This window comes from Harpia harpyja, chromosome 14, assembly GCF_026419915.1.
Source record: "Harpia harpyja isolate bHarHar1 chromosome 14, bHarHar1 primary haplotype, whole genome shotgun sequence".
NCBI lineage: Eukaryota > Metazoa > Chordata > Aves > Accipitriformes > Accipitridae > Harpia > Harpia harpyja.
The window spans coordinates 14470648-14488115 of record NC_068953.1 but is presented as its reverse complement, the minus strand read 5'-3'; the positions used below and the strand labels follow the sequence as shown (position 1 = coordinate 14488115).

At 38.0% G+C, this 17468-nt stretch overlaps 1 protein-coding gene across 1 annotated transcript in view; it reads left to right on the top strand.

Annotated features, from left to right (window-relative positions):
* The window catches only part of GLP2R (glucagon like peptide 2 receptor), a 46851-nt gene that overhangs the window by 11799 nt on the left and 17584 nt on the right, over positions 1–17468 (top strand). Inside the window, exons 3-9 of the mRNA XM_052807999.1 lie at positions 2207–2311; positions 4403–4528; positions 8237–8339; positions 8582–8738; positions 9676–9835; positions 15253–15313; positions 16549–16618. Coding sequence (XP_052663959.1) covers positions 2207–2311; positions 4403–4528; positions 8237–8339; positions 8582–8738; positions 9676–9835; positions 15253–15313; positions 16549–16618 — 782 coding nt within the window. The remainder of the gene's footprint in view (positions 1–2206; positions 2312–4402; positions 4529–8236; positions 8340–8581; positions 8739–9675; positions 9836–15252; positions 15314–16548; positions 16619–17468) is intronic.

Genomic DNA, 17468 nt, shown 5'->3' with positions numbered 1-17468 from the left:
ACCATGTAGGAGAGTCACTGTACCAAGAGCACATGCAGGAAGGGTCAGGGTGTCACTCAGCTGAAGCATTCAGTTATCTAGTTCTTCATTGTCCACTTCATTATGCTAGATTTTTATGTCATGATAAAATACTACTTGTTGCTAGATGCCAACAATCTAATTATATGTTTTCCTTCTGTGTTGTGTAAATCTTTATCTGACTTCAAGGTTTCAAAGATGAATGACCAGAAGTCAGAAAAGTACTAATGAAGATATGCAGTAGAAATGTTAAGCAGACTTTCTCAGAAAGAAAGGTGTATTTGTGACACAGGGGTCATCAGAACAGCATGAATGGCCAGTATGATAACAAAGCTGAGTTACTCTTAGGTTCAGTAAAATCCACCTTCTAGGATGCCTGATCATCCCTAGGCATGTGCTTTCTAGTAGTAGGACACAAATACCAAGAAGAGTATGAACTCTCACCCAGAGTTTTGCTTTTTGTTGTCCTTTGACATTTTGGAAATGCTTTTCTTTCCTTTCCTTTCCTTTCCTTTCCTTTCCTTTCCTTTCCTTTCCTTTCCTTTCCTTTCCTTTCCTTTCCTTTCCTTTCCTTTCCTTTCCTTTCCTTTCCTTTCCTTTCCTTTCCTTTCCTTTCCTTTCCTTTCCTTTCCTTTCCTTTCCTTTCCTTTCCTTTTCTTTTTCTGCTTACTTTGGCTGTAGCAAATAAGGAAAGAGAAAACACAGAAAGGTCAGACAAAGAAGCTGCCAAAAATTACAGGCTATGTGATACATTCAGAGAGGCAAGAAGACAGAATGATGAGGATTGCAGAGGGGACAAAGTTTTTCTGGAAAGACAAGGGAAGCAAAGCACAGATCAGCCCAGCCAGTACACCTGCAGGATAGCTTACAACTAAAGCTGACAAGAAAGAAAGAGAAACAGTAGTGAGAAGCTAGGGATCAATGACCTGTGGTGAAAACCTGGTGTGCAGAAACCCTTAGCATGATGCAAAAGAAGAATGTATTATGGTGGGAAGGCAGAGAATGGTGGCTTTTGTTGGCAATTAGAACTAAGCCAGATGACCCAGGAGGCCAAAAGCAGTGACACATGGCAAGATACTAGAGGGCAGTAGTTTGTAGCAAGTGATCAGGAGAACTACAGGAACTCAGAACTCCAGTTTTCATGAAATGGACAAGAAATTAGTTTTCTCCTGGCAGCCTACCCCAAGCCACACATGAACAAACCTTGGTCAGGTATCAGGGAAAGGAACAATAAAAATGCAGCTATAAATGTTAACAGCTAGACAGGTCATAAGGCAGATGGGGCCACAGATGTTCAGCCTCAAAGGAACAAGGGAATTACTAAGAATGCACATACTGTGCTCTGTATTTTAGCAGAAGCACCCCAAAAAGATGCTGGTAAGATAGCACACAGCTATCTTTGTTGCTCCCTGTATTCTTCTTCCAATACAAGCTTCTCAAAGTATTGCTAAGTATTATGGAAAACAGCAGGAGATGTTCTTCTAGCTTTGGATTGGAAAAACCTTTCCAGTTAAGACAAGAGAAGTTCAGCTTATCCTAGAAGAAAGACAGAAACTGACCAAGACACTAGTGCACTAATGGCTATTAATGCATTTTATGTTATCTTACTGTAACCTGATTGTGCAATGTCAGTTCTGCATTATCAAATGTTTTATCTTAACCTTAAGTCCTGTGAGTGATGTGATACCTGTGAAGCTTAAAACTTAATCTGAGATATTACCAGCTCCCTAACCTCTATTACCCAAAGACTAAGACGACTCACTATCTGAGAAGCTGGCAGTGGTCTGAGCTGAGAACCTATGTCACAGGGGTCATGAAAGGTGGAATATCCTCCATTTACCAACAAAAAATCTGCAGCACGTACCAAAAACAGTGAGCGAGAATGTGGCTGGAATCTGTCTGTTACATGTGGACAACAGAGGCCTCAGGATGATTTTGAGCAATACACTTATCTCATTACGAAGCATGTAAAAACTTCTGCTGTTGTGTAGATCCAGGGAAGAAGGGTAGCAGCCATTTCTGCACTGTGCATTAAGCATTGCACAGTGAATGCACAAAGTTTACCTGCTATATCTTGTAAATACTCTGGAATAGCTTGCAGGTTACCTGGAACAGCATACAATGGTTTTCATGATTGTCCATTGTCTGAACAACTTTTTGTAAAACTTCTATTTGCTTCTCTCCCCAGGAATACATTGTAATGGGACATTTGATCAGTTTGTTTGCTGGCCTTACTCACCCCCAGGAAATGTCTCTGTTCCTTGTCCTTCATATTTGCCATGGTTGGAAAATGGTAATGAGAAATGGTAACTTCTCTTCAAGTTTATGCTGGGAATCCAGCTAAAGGACAGATGGTGCTAGTCTCTCTTCTCCCAGTGTCTTTTGAAGTGTCTGAGGGCTTTCTTGTCTCAGCTCTTTTCACCTCTTTTCTGAATTGAGGCACAAAATTGTTGTCAATATTTAATTATTTACTCTTTTTCTCCATCCGTGCTTGTTTCAGCTCCATATTGTCTGCTATAAAGCAGCATTTCCAAGATTTTGTAACTGTACTGCAACGCCTTTATTGGCAGTAACAGATTTGGGGTTCAGGTTCTGAGGTTCAACCTCTGGGGACCCCAGTGACCCCAGGCTTGAAGGACTGTCCCAGAAAACTGGAATAGCCAAACAAAGGAGCAGTCCAAACAGTCAGCCCTCCAGTAGGACATACTGCACCACCAGCAAGTGGTGTGGTGAAAAAAACAGGATTTCCAAGCAGCCTTTTCCTGGAGGGAGTGAAGCAGGAAGGCTCTCAGGAAAGGAAAAAGAGTAACATCTGCAGGAGCAAAACTGTCTAAAAGCAAACAACATTCCCTTTCTCCTAAAGAAATGAAAGGACATTCCTACCACCACAGCCTAGCATTTCTGAATCCTGCCACACAACCATTCTTAGCTACATGTGGCTTGCTTAGCTGCATTTCTAATACCACTTGGAAGGACCGACCAATTGTGTCCAAGTCCTTCAGTTTGTGGGAGACTACTACAGGCTTCTTACCCTAGCTTTCTCCAGCCCACCCAACACATTGTTTGTTCTGTAATGTCATAATTTGTCCTTTTTTGTGCTGCTAAACAGAAAGAGATCCAGCTTCTATCTAGTCTCCCAAACAACTTCTTCTGCCAGCCATTTAGAACAAATTCAGCTCTTCATAATAAACATAAACGCATCTTCCTTCCCTCTATGTAATGGCAACTCTTTTTTTGTCTAAATTTCTACAAAAGCAAGATGTAAGACTTTGCACCTGGTTATGAAGCTTTTAATTGTGTTCACAGTGGGGAACACAGTGGGGCTGTTCTGTTACAGCATCATCTGGCCTTCTCATCCATGCCACAGCACTTTAGGAGAAGAGGCGTTAGAGACAGCTCAGCTGTCTGTTTGTTCTAGAGATTTTGTGGGACTGGCATTAGGGTTGCTTGTGGCCCCCATTTCCATTGCTGGTCCCATTTCCAAGGCATAGCTGTGTCTGTTCTGGGACACTGATGGACTTGGACCAGAAATGCTTGGAAGCTTAAGGTAAATTTATTGTGGTTTGTCATCATTGCCAAGCCTGAGCACTGAAAACTTAGGGTAGTCTAGAAATGAGACTTCTCATCATATTTCATAGATGCCTTCAGATTTTTTTCAGAGTCTAGTCTCCACACAGAGCTCCTGCTTCATCACAGCAAACTATGCTCCCAAAGTAGTTCTATCAGTTCCAGTTATCCAGAGCGAAATGGGATATTCTGGTTGTTGCTGCAACCCTTAAACACTTTCTAATTCAAAAATGAATGCAAAAGCTCAGGTCTGATTAGAAATAAATGGAAAGCAGCTGTTGAGGACAACATCAAACAAACATCAACCAGGGTCCTAGGACAATTCAGTGAAAGCCAAGAAAGCTTCACTGGTTCACACCACCTGCTGATTGGGCCCCAAAACATGTAAATAGAACACCAGCCACAGGTGTTTCAGAGAAAGATCATTCCCTAGTCAAACCATACTCTTCCTCCTACAATTTTGAATGCACAGCCTGGGCAATATGCTACCCATACTTGATGGAACTTGTGAGCTTACTGAGGAAAAAAGGAATAAAGTGAGAGGTAGGCTTTTCTTCTGGATGTAGTAACTATGTATTTTTTGTAAATACCAGGTACGTTCTGGGAATTTATTTCTGCTAGATTGTATTCCTACTTTGTCCTATGTAAATATGAAAAATACATTGTCAAAGACAAAAGAAAAGGGGTTTTTATTCCTTTTTTGAGTGGGGGTGGTGTGGTGTCTATTGCTGTGGTGTAAGGGAGAAATATTTAAAATGTCTATGATAAATGAAATCTTTATTCTGACCTTTCAGACTAAACCTCTGTTTACTTTCAGGAAGTGTAGGAAATGTATACAGAGTCTGCTTGGATGAAGGGACTTGGCAAACAAAGGAAAACTCCACAGACATTTGGCGTGATAGTTCAGAATGTTTTGAGAAAAATAATTTCAAAAAAAATGTAAGTATGCTTTATATTATGGTTTAATACTTTAATCTTCGTAATCCCTTCTTGAGTAACTGATAAAACATTTCCACTGAATACCTGCAAAAGATGTTCAGATTTCATTTAGATTACCAAATGGAAACCTGTTATTTTATTTAGAATAAGCAGAGGAGGAAAGATTAAGGAGGGGGATTCCTGCTTTAGATGCCACAAATTATTTTCTGTTCAGAGTCCAGTGTTCACACGTGCTGAATTTCTCCTAATAAAATTGAAAAAGACTGTAACTTGACAAGCAAATAATTTAAATCCAAAGCATCCCATCATCTGCCCCAAATCGCTGTAGTCTGCTAAGACCGGACAACTTAATTCCCTGCCGCTTCCTGAGCCTTTTAGCATTTAATGAGCCGTTAACTGGTCCTTTCATATTTAGCTAGTCGCATTATGATGAATCCTTCAGTCTGTAAGTACAATCCTTCCTGGCCTGATACAGCATGCAGCCCAAGCGTTGGTTTTTGTCAGCAGGAGGGAATGGCTCTCCCGAGCCGAATAAAGAGCAAACTAGATACTCTCAACCCGACAGCGCTCAGCTCTTTGTACTGAAGATAAAATGAAAACAATTACTGATCAGCTTTGGTTTGTGAAGCTGGGAATCGCGCTCTCTCGCTCTGTGTCTGCAAAGAAGCCTGGCTCGTGTTCTCTGTGAGAAGGCAGTTTGCAACCAAGCAAGCTCATTTCCACCACCCGAATTATGTTTAACGTAAGGGACAGTTCAAGCAGTGAAACAGGGATCTGATCCTCTTGCCTGCTTGCACAACTGAGCAATGAATTGCAACGAATGCAGCAGAGTTTCAGATAACAGTAAAGCATGCAGCTTATCTGGTTTCAGCTTCTTGTTACTTCTTTTGCCATAGAGTTCAGCTTAGCTGATGTCAAAATTAAGTCTCTTAGGTAAGCAATATTACTGTTGATTATTTTTTACTTTTTAGTACTTTATTGGGTGAGCACTGTTCATTACTTTATTGAGTAACATTACTTTATGGATTACTTTATTAAACACTTTTATTATCAATTAATATGTATAATATGATTGAAATAAACAGGGAGCTGCTAAAGTCCCGTGTACAGACCCCATCAGTTAATATTTAAAATAGGGAAACAATAACTAGACATGATTTAGGGTTTAGGAACTAACTACTAGACAATGGGGCTTTATGTTTATGTCAGAAAAGGTAATGGATTATGGTCTGGTCAATGTACCTTGAAGAACCACTTGGAACTGCCAAGATTAGGGAAGAAGTAGGTAAAAGGTAATTCCTACAGGGGGAGATTGCAATCACCAACTCATTGACCACCTACTCAAATGATATCACCTGCTCAAAAGAAGACAATGAAGGAAGAAGACAGAGTCTAATTTACATGAGGGGTGAAGAAGAAAGAACCAATCATTAAGGAAAATAACAATGAATATGTATTAGTTAAGTGTATAAATGTGAGGATTTTTGAGACAAGGGTGCACTGTCTTGAGACAGGCACCCATTCATGCACATCAATGAAATTAATTTGAAAATACCTCGACTCTGTGTGTTATTGGCTTGCACACTGGGTAAATGAACCCCATTTGTGGGACAACACTATTAGTTCAGGAACGCCATGTACTACAAAGTTTTTACTAAACTCTTTATATAGTGAGTACTTGAACTTCCAAACTTACAGTTTATTTATACAAGTGTGATAAATATCCATAAGTACTGAGAGTTTTCCATGGTTTGGTGTCCATTCTGGATGGCAAACTTGCAGGTGGGAGATGCATTAATTTATCTTGTGTGACAGCAGATGATTTCTCTGAAAGCTTAACCAGCTTTCCTACCAACACTACATGTGGTTTTGTACCTGTTTGTTACATTTAGTGGAAAGCCCCAAGATGTTAGAAATAACCCAGAGCTAGTATCCGCACACATCGGAGGAGTCAGCTTGACTTCATTTGCTTTGGTGTTGCAAAACTGGTACAGCCAAGATGATAACTCATGCTTCTTATTAGGTTCACGCCTGTTTGTTTTCATGGTGTGGAGTGACTAATGGCTGTGCTATGGGAATCTCCTGCACCCACACTGCTCTCCCTGGGCACTTTCACCCTCTCCAAGACAGTTTTTACCAGCAGGCACAGCTCACCCATGCTATCCAGAGAGTACTTGTTAGCATAAACTGATTAGAGACAACTACTGGCAGGGAGACAGTTCTAAAATCCCTGGTGCTGAGCAGTAAGACAATTCACAACAAAACCAGCGAAATCACTGAGGAAAAGACACAGGTTCCAAGAAAATCTTTGCAGGCCAAATATGGATTATGAAAGTCACATATGCTGTATTTCTATGTCCCCTCTGCAAAGAAGCTTTTCTTGAGCTAGAAAAGCAATATGAAGAGATGAGAGGTAGACATAAGCAGCTAAATGGAAAAACTTAGCAAGAAGAAATGTTAAATGAAGCAAAGTGGAAAGAAAGCGTGAGTGCCCCCCTTCCTCCTCTGAGGTCTTATCCATCATTCAAAGACATTCTAGACAACTCTAATAATTTTGATATTTTTCTTTGAACTCGTGGTAGAAGTCATCCTATTTCAATCACTCGAGATAGAGCTGACTCCCAAAACTGCACAGACACAACTGATGTGTAACTGTCTCCCCAGGCCACGCACATAGTAATTGCACTTGTGTGTACAGGTTGAGTGAGTCGATCTCTGCAGTTATTAAACCACCAGGATCCATTTGGTGCATGTAATCATGGCAATGATTAGCTGTAAATCAGACTACGAATGGTGTTTGTGCAGGAGCGATCTGGAAATGAGACCGTGAGTACCTTCGAATTTAAAAAGAAACTAAGGCTGTCTGCAACTGTGTCTATCACGCAATGATTTCATGAGGCAGTGCAGGGAGCAGGCATAAGAAACCTCCCCTGGCTACCTTGCAACACAAAGAAGTTGGACTCAAAAGTTTCTGAGCTGTGTTTGTGTTCTGCCCACTTGCCTGTGTTGTCTGAAAAGCAGATTCATCACCTGGTGTGCAACGAGCCAATAATCACACTCTCAGGAGAGACTTTATTTATTTCATATTTGTGCAAAGATGGGTGCTGGGTGGTAATTCCACAAAGCTAGCACACCCTGCAGTTAAACAAGCAAGCAATTTATACAGTTTTAGATTCACCCACTTAGTTTCCAAAGTCCTTCCCCCAAATCTTTATTGGTAGTCACTTATCTGCTACTGTATCTATTGGGCTAAGGTTTTCTCCGCTTCACATTAAAAATACAGTGTTCTGTTATTCTACAGCGCATGCTCAAGGAGTGGCAAGGAATAAGTCTTCTAGGTCTTGAATTGAGTCGGTGGTCGTGATCTCCTCCTGCTGACTCTACCTTTCCCTGTTACCGCAGATGTCCACTGACTTCATGCCCATTATCAATTACTCAACTTTCAGCGCCTTCTAGGGTGGGATGTTTCCTTCTTAACTGTTTTTTAATTCTTCTTTGAGGTTCTTCAAGGCCCAATTACTCCAGGATGCCCTTGATTAAAGAATGCTAGCTGTTTTCTTTTCTGATACAAATGATTAAGTGTCTTTAGACTGTCAGCTTAATATACGTACAAAGAACATCTTGCATAGAAAGAAACAGATCATTTCACGTTTTTAGGTTAATCTTCAACACCTGCATGTATAACACATTTTTCTTCTTTGTTCCTAGGAAGAAGAACATAAATTACTTACCACATTACAGCTGTTGTACACTATAGGATATTATTTTTCTCTCATCTCACTTGTATTAGCTCTCCTTATACTTTCTTTACTCAGGTTAGTACAAATTTCTGTTGCATTTTAAAAGTACAGACCCCAGTATACACATTCTTTTTTTCATGTAATTGAATTTATTGCTTAGCTTCCGATGTAAATAACTTGTATTTTCCTAATAAGCATTATAAAAGCAATTCCTAAGCAAAATCCATTGGCAGCAACAATATGAATACAACTATTTTTTTTATTTCTGCAAATTATATATGTTCCAGGGGATTCATACATTATTTTTTCTCCCACAGAAGACTTCACTGCACAAGAAACTACATCCATATGAATTTATTTGCATCTTTTATCTTGCGCGCCACAGCAGTTCTTATAAAAGACACTGTATACTACAATATTTACTCCAAAAGACCAAATGATGAAACTGGATGGATATTATACCTCAGTCCTGAGGTAACTTGTTAGTTCATTGCTAATAGTAAAAGTGTGCTGCTAGGGGCCATAACAGTTACAGGTTTTGAAAGTTTGCTATACGGCAGCAAGTTTTGAGGTGTTTGTTAGTTGAGCTTTGAATGCTGAAAATTTGCTGATAAAGCTTGGGGTAATCAAGAAAAAAATTCTGAATTGAATAATTGTAATAGATTGATTTTATATGAAGCCTTGTATAGAAACAATAAAATAATCAATAGTTATATTTAGAAACATCCAATTAAGCAAAACAACTTACACTTGTAGTTTTTAGGAAGAAATCGACACATTTATTTGGCACTTACATAACACTATATTTATTCACTCTTGTTATGCATAGCACATTGCAATGCACACAAATCTTGCTTTTAAGATAATGTTATCAAACAATGTATTTGCTGTGAAAAAGCACTAAGAAAAAAATAGTTTAAAAGCTTTTCTGTACTAGGAAAATGTAATTTTCTTATACTTGTTTAGATAATGGAATGAAAATATCTCTCATTTGCGACTACTGTGGATAAATTATACTTGCATGATGGTGTATGAATATAGTTTGCCCACGTCAACAAGCAAAATTACCTGCAAGATGTTAATGGTGACTATTATTTTAATAGCTCATCAGTAAAAATTCTAATGTGCAGATCATGACCAAGAACACATACCCTAGCCTACACTGTTACTGTCTTTTCCTACTTGTCACCTCCACTCAAACTCTCTGACAATGTAGAATCCTTTAAATAGTTGCACTCCCCTCCAGCCTATTCCAAGCAGCAAGGAGAGTCTTGTGAGGTATGTGACTGAACCACAGTTATATCACGATCATGTGCTAGTTTCAAAATGGTTGCTAAAGTAACAAGAGAAAACCAGAATTTGTCAGAGCTTTTATATATTAACAATGATCCCTGGTCTCTCATTTCTACAGATTGTAATCATTTGCAGGACTGCACAGTTTTTCATGCATTACTTTGTTGGGGCAAATTATTTTTGGCTATTAGTAGAAGGAATTTATCTGCATACGTTACTGATAACTGCTGTACTTTCTGAAAGACAACTGCTACAGACATATATTGTGATAGGATGGGGTAAGTACATAATAATTTGCAAGTTCTTGATTCTGTGGTACTTTTTTGAGTCAGTGGTGGATAGTTTGTAATGATGAAAGAAAAAATCTGAACTCTTTTTTGTTTCTTTGTTTTGAACTCAGCAATTGTCAATAAAGGTATACCAGCAGTGATACATTCATTGCAGTTCAGCTTGACCTGCAGATACAGGAAATGGGTGAATTGTTTCATAAGAAAACAGTAGCCTAGTGGACAGGAGTTGACTGTATTTGGCCGTATTTTCTGTCACCACTGAATACTATGGTACTATCAGCCACTTCATTTTCTTCCTTTGTAATAGAGCACCTACATAGCAAAGATGTCTAAACATTAACAATTTTCTTTTTTGTGTTCACCTTCCTAGCTCACCTTAAAGTTCTAAAGTGTGCTTTAAGTTAGAGAACAATCTGAAACATTGCATGATTCAGGTCCTGTATTTCAGGCATTTTTCATGGAATAAAGACAATGCAAATTTAGTTACATGCACTTGAACAATTTTGTGTAGATTATGTTATGTAATCTGACAATTATGTTTATTGCTTACTCAGCATAATTCTGCATCTTGCCTGGACAAAGGAGAAAATCAAGGTTTCCCAATTCCCAATAATCATCCAAAAGCTATCTGTACAACTTGGAGGCCTTTGGAGGTTTTAAATGAAGATAAGAAATGTACTCTTAGACAGTATGTAGGTTTGTTGCAAGACTTATTGATTCAAACCCAGTGGCCTGAGTTAAGGAGGAGGATGATAGGGTGGATGGTCATAAGAACTTCTGGCTGTAAAACTTTTATCAATGTATGGTTTTACAAGCTGGTTCACTATCACCACATCTATGTCTACTGAACTATATTGTCAAATATAAAATCGTGTATCCAGGACTGTGGGACTATAGTGTATAGCCCACAAAAAAAAAAAAAAAAGGAAAAGTGATTTTTAGAAGGATTTTATTGTGGTGGATGATTATGTAGTTGTAAATATATTATTCCACATTTGCTGTGCTGCACTGTGCTAAAATTATCTACTGAGGATGAGGTATGATTTTAAAGAGGTGTTTAAACTCAAACATAAATAGCTGAAGCAAATGGCAGCTGAGATTGAAATTATAAACCTTACAGTTGGAATGCTACAATATTTACATGTTTAAAGGAAATTTTTGGTTATTGTTATCAAGGCTGTGGCAAATTCCCTGTCAGTTTGACAGTAACTCATGTAATTCAGTTTTAGTTGTCTAAAAGTTGTACCAGCTTCTGTAACAATCACAGGGAATGAAGACAGTTCACTTTACTTCTCTTTGACGTCTACCTTACCTCTTGAATTTTAAATGGGAATTGGATAGCATCTAAAAAAAAAAGCCTACTGGAGAAATTTCGAGAATTAAATGAATTTCAGATGAGGTCATTTTTCATGCTTTTCTAATATTGACTGTATTAATTTATTAACAAAGAACCATTGCTGTAGAAAAATGTCAATGCTTAAAGCAAGATCTGAAACAGGACTTCAACATCTAAAATACCACATGGGGGAAACATGAGCAAAAAAGTTTCAAAAGCGTAATATAAAACCCTGTTGAAGTACACAAGATAACTTAATTTAGGGCAAAACTATCTGGTCTGAAAGAACAAAGGTCCATTAAAGAACCCAGAAACCTTAACTCTCTTTTATAGAAATGGCTTGTGTTTACTACTACTGACAAGATTAAAAGATATCTGACTTTTGCCTCTTATAGCATTTGAAGCAGATTTTGAATATGCATGAGACAGTATTGTATGTATTGTTCTGAAGATGTCAGTACAACAGATTGCTTCACTTTGTACATTGTGTAATCTTGTTATCAGAGGTCAATAAAAAAGTACTCAGACCCAGTAATTTTTTCAGTGACACATTTAATTTTGGAGTATTAAGTCAGTTACAAGTGAATGTAAAACTCATAGTTGACATTTTTTCCTTTTGTTAACGATAAGAACACCTATGCTCTTTTCTTCTTGTTTTACAGTTTTAAATCCAAACCAAGATTTTATTTAGCTTCCTGTAACAACAGAAAAACTCTAACAGACTGTTTAGCACCTCACACCTCTTAGTTCTTTAAAGACCAGATAAAAACTAGCATATTTCCAGAAGTTAAGAAATTCAGGCTGTTTTAGTCAAGGCTCATAAGAAACTGAGGAGTTCTGAGGCCCTGATGATAAATGCAGAGCCTTCGCTACTGAGCAACATGACAACAATTTAATAATATGGAAAGAGCTGAGAGTACAGAACAAGGATTAGACAGAGGTGTTTGCAATGGAAACACACATGTCTTCAGAAATGTCAGTCCATGCATACAAAGCAAGTGCTGTAACCTTTGGAAGGTTTAATTTCTCATGTTTAAAACAAAAAGGTTGATCTATTTTTTTAAACCAAAATTATTTCATTGTATAGCATAACCTGACATTTTGATATCAGATCAGAAAGGAGCTTCAGGAAAATCATTGCTTTTAACCGAGGAAGCATGTACAATGGGGAAAGGCATGTTTTATTGAATACTTGGAAAAAACAGTTGGTTTTTTTTCACATCTGAAACAGAAGCATTGATCTTCAAGTCAAGTTGAAGTTTAACTTCAACAAGTTAACATAGTAATTTGTTGGAAATCAGTACCTATGATGAAGAGATAAGGAAAGCCTAAACAAACTAGTCATTGATAATCTGTAACACGGTACCTCAAAGTCAATACTAGATACTCAAATGCAGTTCTTTCAGGTTCCAAGGCAGATGTGAAATTCCACATATGAAATCTTTTTTCACCAAATCCACTCACACATTTAAGCTGAGAAGGACATGTACATATATGCCAGTATATTACAGCTCAGATATGGTGACTAATCTAGGTACATATTGCGACATCTCTGTGGAGGGTAATATTTTGTCAGGACAAATACAAAACAGAAACTGGACTATTCAAATAATTGCATTTTCGTACCTTGATAGAAATTTGCTGGTTAGAATTGTTTCAGAAAATTGTTCTTGTCCCAAAACAAGTCTAGTTTCTCAGGGTAAAGGATCTTGATAAAAAAGAAGCTAAAATACATTCCTATACCCTTTTCTGCACAGTCAATGATGAGTCCCAAGTATTCCAGACCAACTTCTTTATGTTTACAGGGAAATCAAGTAGTTAATATTAAAAAAATTAACACTTTCCTGATTATTTAACTATGAAGTCAGGCTCCATTAATTTTTTTCTTCCTCATGCCATCTCCCAACCTCTGTCATTCCTCTGCTCTCCCAGTATGCTGTGTTTATTGAGTGCTCTGAGTGGTGTTTTCATATCAGACTTCCTGTGGTTTCTTACAATCAGGTAGTGCTTAAATCTTTAGTTTAGTCTACTTGATGGAGGAGGGGATTCATTTTCTCCAACAAGGTTAAATATTAGGTAACTAATATTGAGACTCTTTCTAGAACCAAAGGAAGAAAAGTACATTTGAAGAGTGAATTATTTCAATGTTTAAGAGAAGTAGGATATTACCTTAACCCTTTCATGCATCTCTAGATATAGTCACATCGGAACTTGCCTTTTTTTCTACAGCATCCTTTTTTTCTGGCTTTACCTGTATTCATCCACTATGCTGCTGTAAAGATTATTTTTCAGGCTTGAAGTTTTGAACATGCTATCCCATTTTTGACATCCCTCCTTTTCCTCTTGTGCTTCTTCCTTATTAGGCATTAATTACTTTCCTTCACTTTTACACTCATTCCGATCCTTCCTCATCTATTAAAAGTTTCTGTAAAAGCATAACACCACATTTTATTGCCCATTGCCAAGCCTCTGGGATTTCTCCTCTGCTGCACCTTACACTTTAGAGGGTCCTTCTCACCATCCATGCCTTGATTTCTCTGTTCCCTCTCACAATCCTCTTTAAAGATCCCTTGTGCTATATTAATATGGTTGTATTAGCATACAGGCTTCTGACACACCAAGACCAGTGTCTTTCACTCTGGTTAGTGTTGTCTCCTTGCTTCCTCACTCTTCCCACCTTTCTAAATCCATTTGTTGCTTTGATCACCGGATTGTTGGAACAGGGACTAATCATTTTATTCCTTCTTCAAACTGCAGTAGGACAAGTCTGTTCAGAAGTTTGCTTGCTACTGTAAGAGCATAAATAATAATGATCATCTCCCTGTCAGTCCCCTTCATTGCTCTCATATTCATATGTGTCATATTCACCGATTTCCTAAAGGCCTTTTCCCACTATTTAGCTTAATTTCTTATTCATATTTATTGGAATTACTACTAAGATGGGACATCCGGCACCTATCTTACAGATATTTGTAGTACTGCTGCTGCTGACCCAGCAGGGGAGAACCACGCTTACACCTACTGAGACACAGTTCCTCAGCTACTGTCCAGAAACTGCACTTGATAACATTACCTCATCCTCCTTGGTGTCATCTTTCCCCATGGGACAACCTCATATTCCCCTGGATGTGTAGCTCCCTTCCCTAGTGATCCATGCCTTTTTTGTTCTCTCAGACTTACTTGTTGCACCAATGCCATCTCCCACCCAAGTGAGACCCTTTCTCTTTCCTCATTTTACCCATTCAGAGGTCTATTATCTCTGAGACTATATTGATTCTGGGCCTTTCCCTGTATTGCCACATTCCAACTGTCGCCATGACCCTAGCTAGTGTCCCAGAATCCTGAATAGATCCTGTTCTGGCCCCAGTGACCCACATCTCCTTTCCTCATCCACCAGAAAATCTCCTGTGTGTTATTGGGCTGAGAATCCAGTCAAACACCTGCCTTTTGTAGCTTACGTGCCTTGTGCTTGCGATTGAAGCTTGTGTCTGCACATTTGTAGACCACTGGAATAGTGTAGTAATCCTTTATTTCGGGGGGGGGGGGGGGGTCAGTCTGCAGTCTATGATCTCCCAGAGGGGGAGCAACAATAGGGCAATGGGGACCATGGACTATATTTAAGGCGTCCAAGAAAGGTAAGCCAGGTAAACGAGCCTTTGTCTGTTGTTTTAATTAACTAGACAGAGATCCATGCCTCCACTGAAAACTCTTTAAGGTTCAACAAATAAAAATGTTAACAACTGGTGCCTTAGGCAGTCTGTGAGGCCTCAAGTGCCAATTATTTTGAATTCTCAGGATCAGGAATTTGGAAGATTTGGACAGGTCAGCAGTGTATGTGTGTATATATATGTATATATCAGTCTGAAAATGCAAGATTCAACTATACAATGATGTTTCATTTTGTATTAGACTTACAAATGGGGAAAGCCAGGATCAGGTTGATTTTTGCACAATTTTAAATAGAAGACCGAAAAGCATGTGTCTTGGCACCACACACTACTGTAACATATCTGTGTTTTGTATGAACCATTCTGCAAGCTTGGCTGTAATTGACTCCTTTTCTCTTCAGTTGTTCCTATCCTGTTTGTTGGCCCTTGGGGAATAAGCAGATCAAAACTGGAGAACACAGGGTAGGTTACTGAATAAAATGTGCCTTAGAATACTGGCTTTCTGTTTGCTTAATTTTTCTGGAAGCCCTTGACAGTAATTTACAAGTATTCACTACTAGATTATATTAAGATTATACAGCACCTATTAATATTTGTTACATTTTCTAGGTTAATTTTAGTACTTTTACATTAAGCTACTTCTAGGAATTCTTAGATTTACTTATGCATAAATCAAGAAGTAGAATGAACATTCACTGTTCCTGAAATGAAAGCTATTGCATCCAATGTTCATCAACTTACATGAACAAATTTTCAGCACAAACATCTTCACGGAGAGCATCTTGTTAGTAAGAAAAGGAGACCAGTGCTTTCCTTGGAGACCATCTACACTTTGAGTTTAATTAGTATTCACTGCCATTTTGAAAAAAAAATTTTGTTATGTAGGATAATGACAAAAACTGATATTCAATAAAAGCTGAGATTAAATGATTGTGTTCAGTATTCAGTGAATGAATCAGAGTAACTTGCACTAGTAAGCATCAGTTTTCCAGTCTTCTGGTCTTCAATGATGCTGTTAATGGCATCACATAAACTTTGGGGTTTATGTATGATTTCTTTTCTTCCTCTTTATTATTCATGGTTCCTAGAGAGTTTTGTTTGGAACACCAATATAGTTATTAAGCAACAACATCAGGAACCAAATCATAATTACAGTTTCATAGAGTTAGATGTTATATAGACAGTAAATGACAAGCCAAGACCTACAGAGTTTCAGGCTAATTAGCAAGAAGGAACATGTGCATAGGACAAATTAGAAGGTTAGAGCAGGAGAAAAGGAGACAGCTTCAAGGAAACAGTATCCATACTTTTTAGCAGGTCAAGAACCATGGTCACAATTCATAGTTTACCCATTTTGAGCTTCCAGTTTCAGACAGATAAATTTGAGTAAGATGAATTCCATTATGAAGGTTTGGTGCCATGTACAGTTGTGTGGATTGAAAGACTGAGTTTGCCAGATAGTTCTGAAGTTTGCAGTCTAGGGAAACCTCTCTCAACATTCTGGTGGAAAGATCTTCAAAATAAATACAATTACAGTTGTTGATGAGACTCTTCCTAGTTTCATTCAATTTCTCCTGAGTGCTACCTGAAAAAGTTGAACTTTGTCAACTTCCTTTTGAAATATATATATAGGTTATGTAAGCTTTCTAATTTTTATCTATGAAAATAATGTAATTATACTTTAAATTATTCTTCAGGTGCTGGGCAACAAATGAACACATGGGAATCTGGTGGATCATCCGAGGACCAGTGTTGTTCTCTATTGCAGTAAGAATTATTTCATCTGTTCCTAATATCATGCACAAGTGTGATTGTCTTTTGTGACCCTTTCTCCAGGTATAATCCAATTCTTGGATTAGAAAAGATGAGACAGAAAAAATTGTAAATGAAGTTTCTTACTGTGGGTGGATGGGTGTAGCTTCCTTTCTGTCTGTCTACAAACAGCAAAGATTTCAGTGTCAGCCTCTCAAAACACTGCTGTTTATCTGTGCAGTAAATTCTGCACAGCTCCATCTGTATAAAAGATGGAGCCTTTTGCTTCTCATATATTTTACTTATATTTTTACCCTCATTTTCTCAGTAAGCAGGTTACTTAGGAGAGTGCTACCATGTGGTGAGCACCACTAGAAAGCTCCTAATTCTCTATAGAGGAAGATCTTATGATAACAAGGATGAAGAGAAGTAGCAACATATGTACTGATGGTTAGGAGTAGAAAACATTCATCTAATGAAAAAAAATGAAGCATAGCATGACAAGACTGAGTTATGAATTTTTTTTCTTAAACAAATGCAAAAAAGCATACACCTGAAATGCGGTGATAATGAAGAGACAGAAATAGCATGATCAAAACAACTGATGAGGACATAATTATGAACACAGAATTTTGATAGGTGGGGCTATGGTTTGTGTCCAGAATACCTTATATTCCCACACAGTCAGCAAGGCATAAAAGGATTAGAGGAATAAGTGATTTTGTTAGCTAGACAGACAGCAAATGTTGTAGAGGAGAAATGTACCTTACTCATGCTACTGTGTATGGGAAGTAAAAGAAGGATTGCTCGAAGTGTAATATTGAGGAATTGATACATTCCATGCATCAATTGGAAAGGGGGGTAT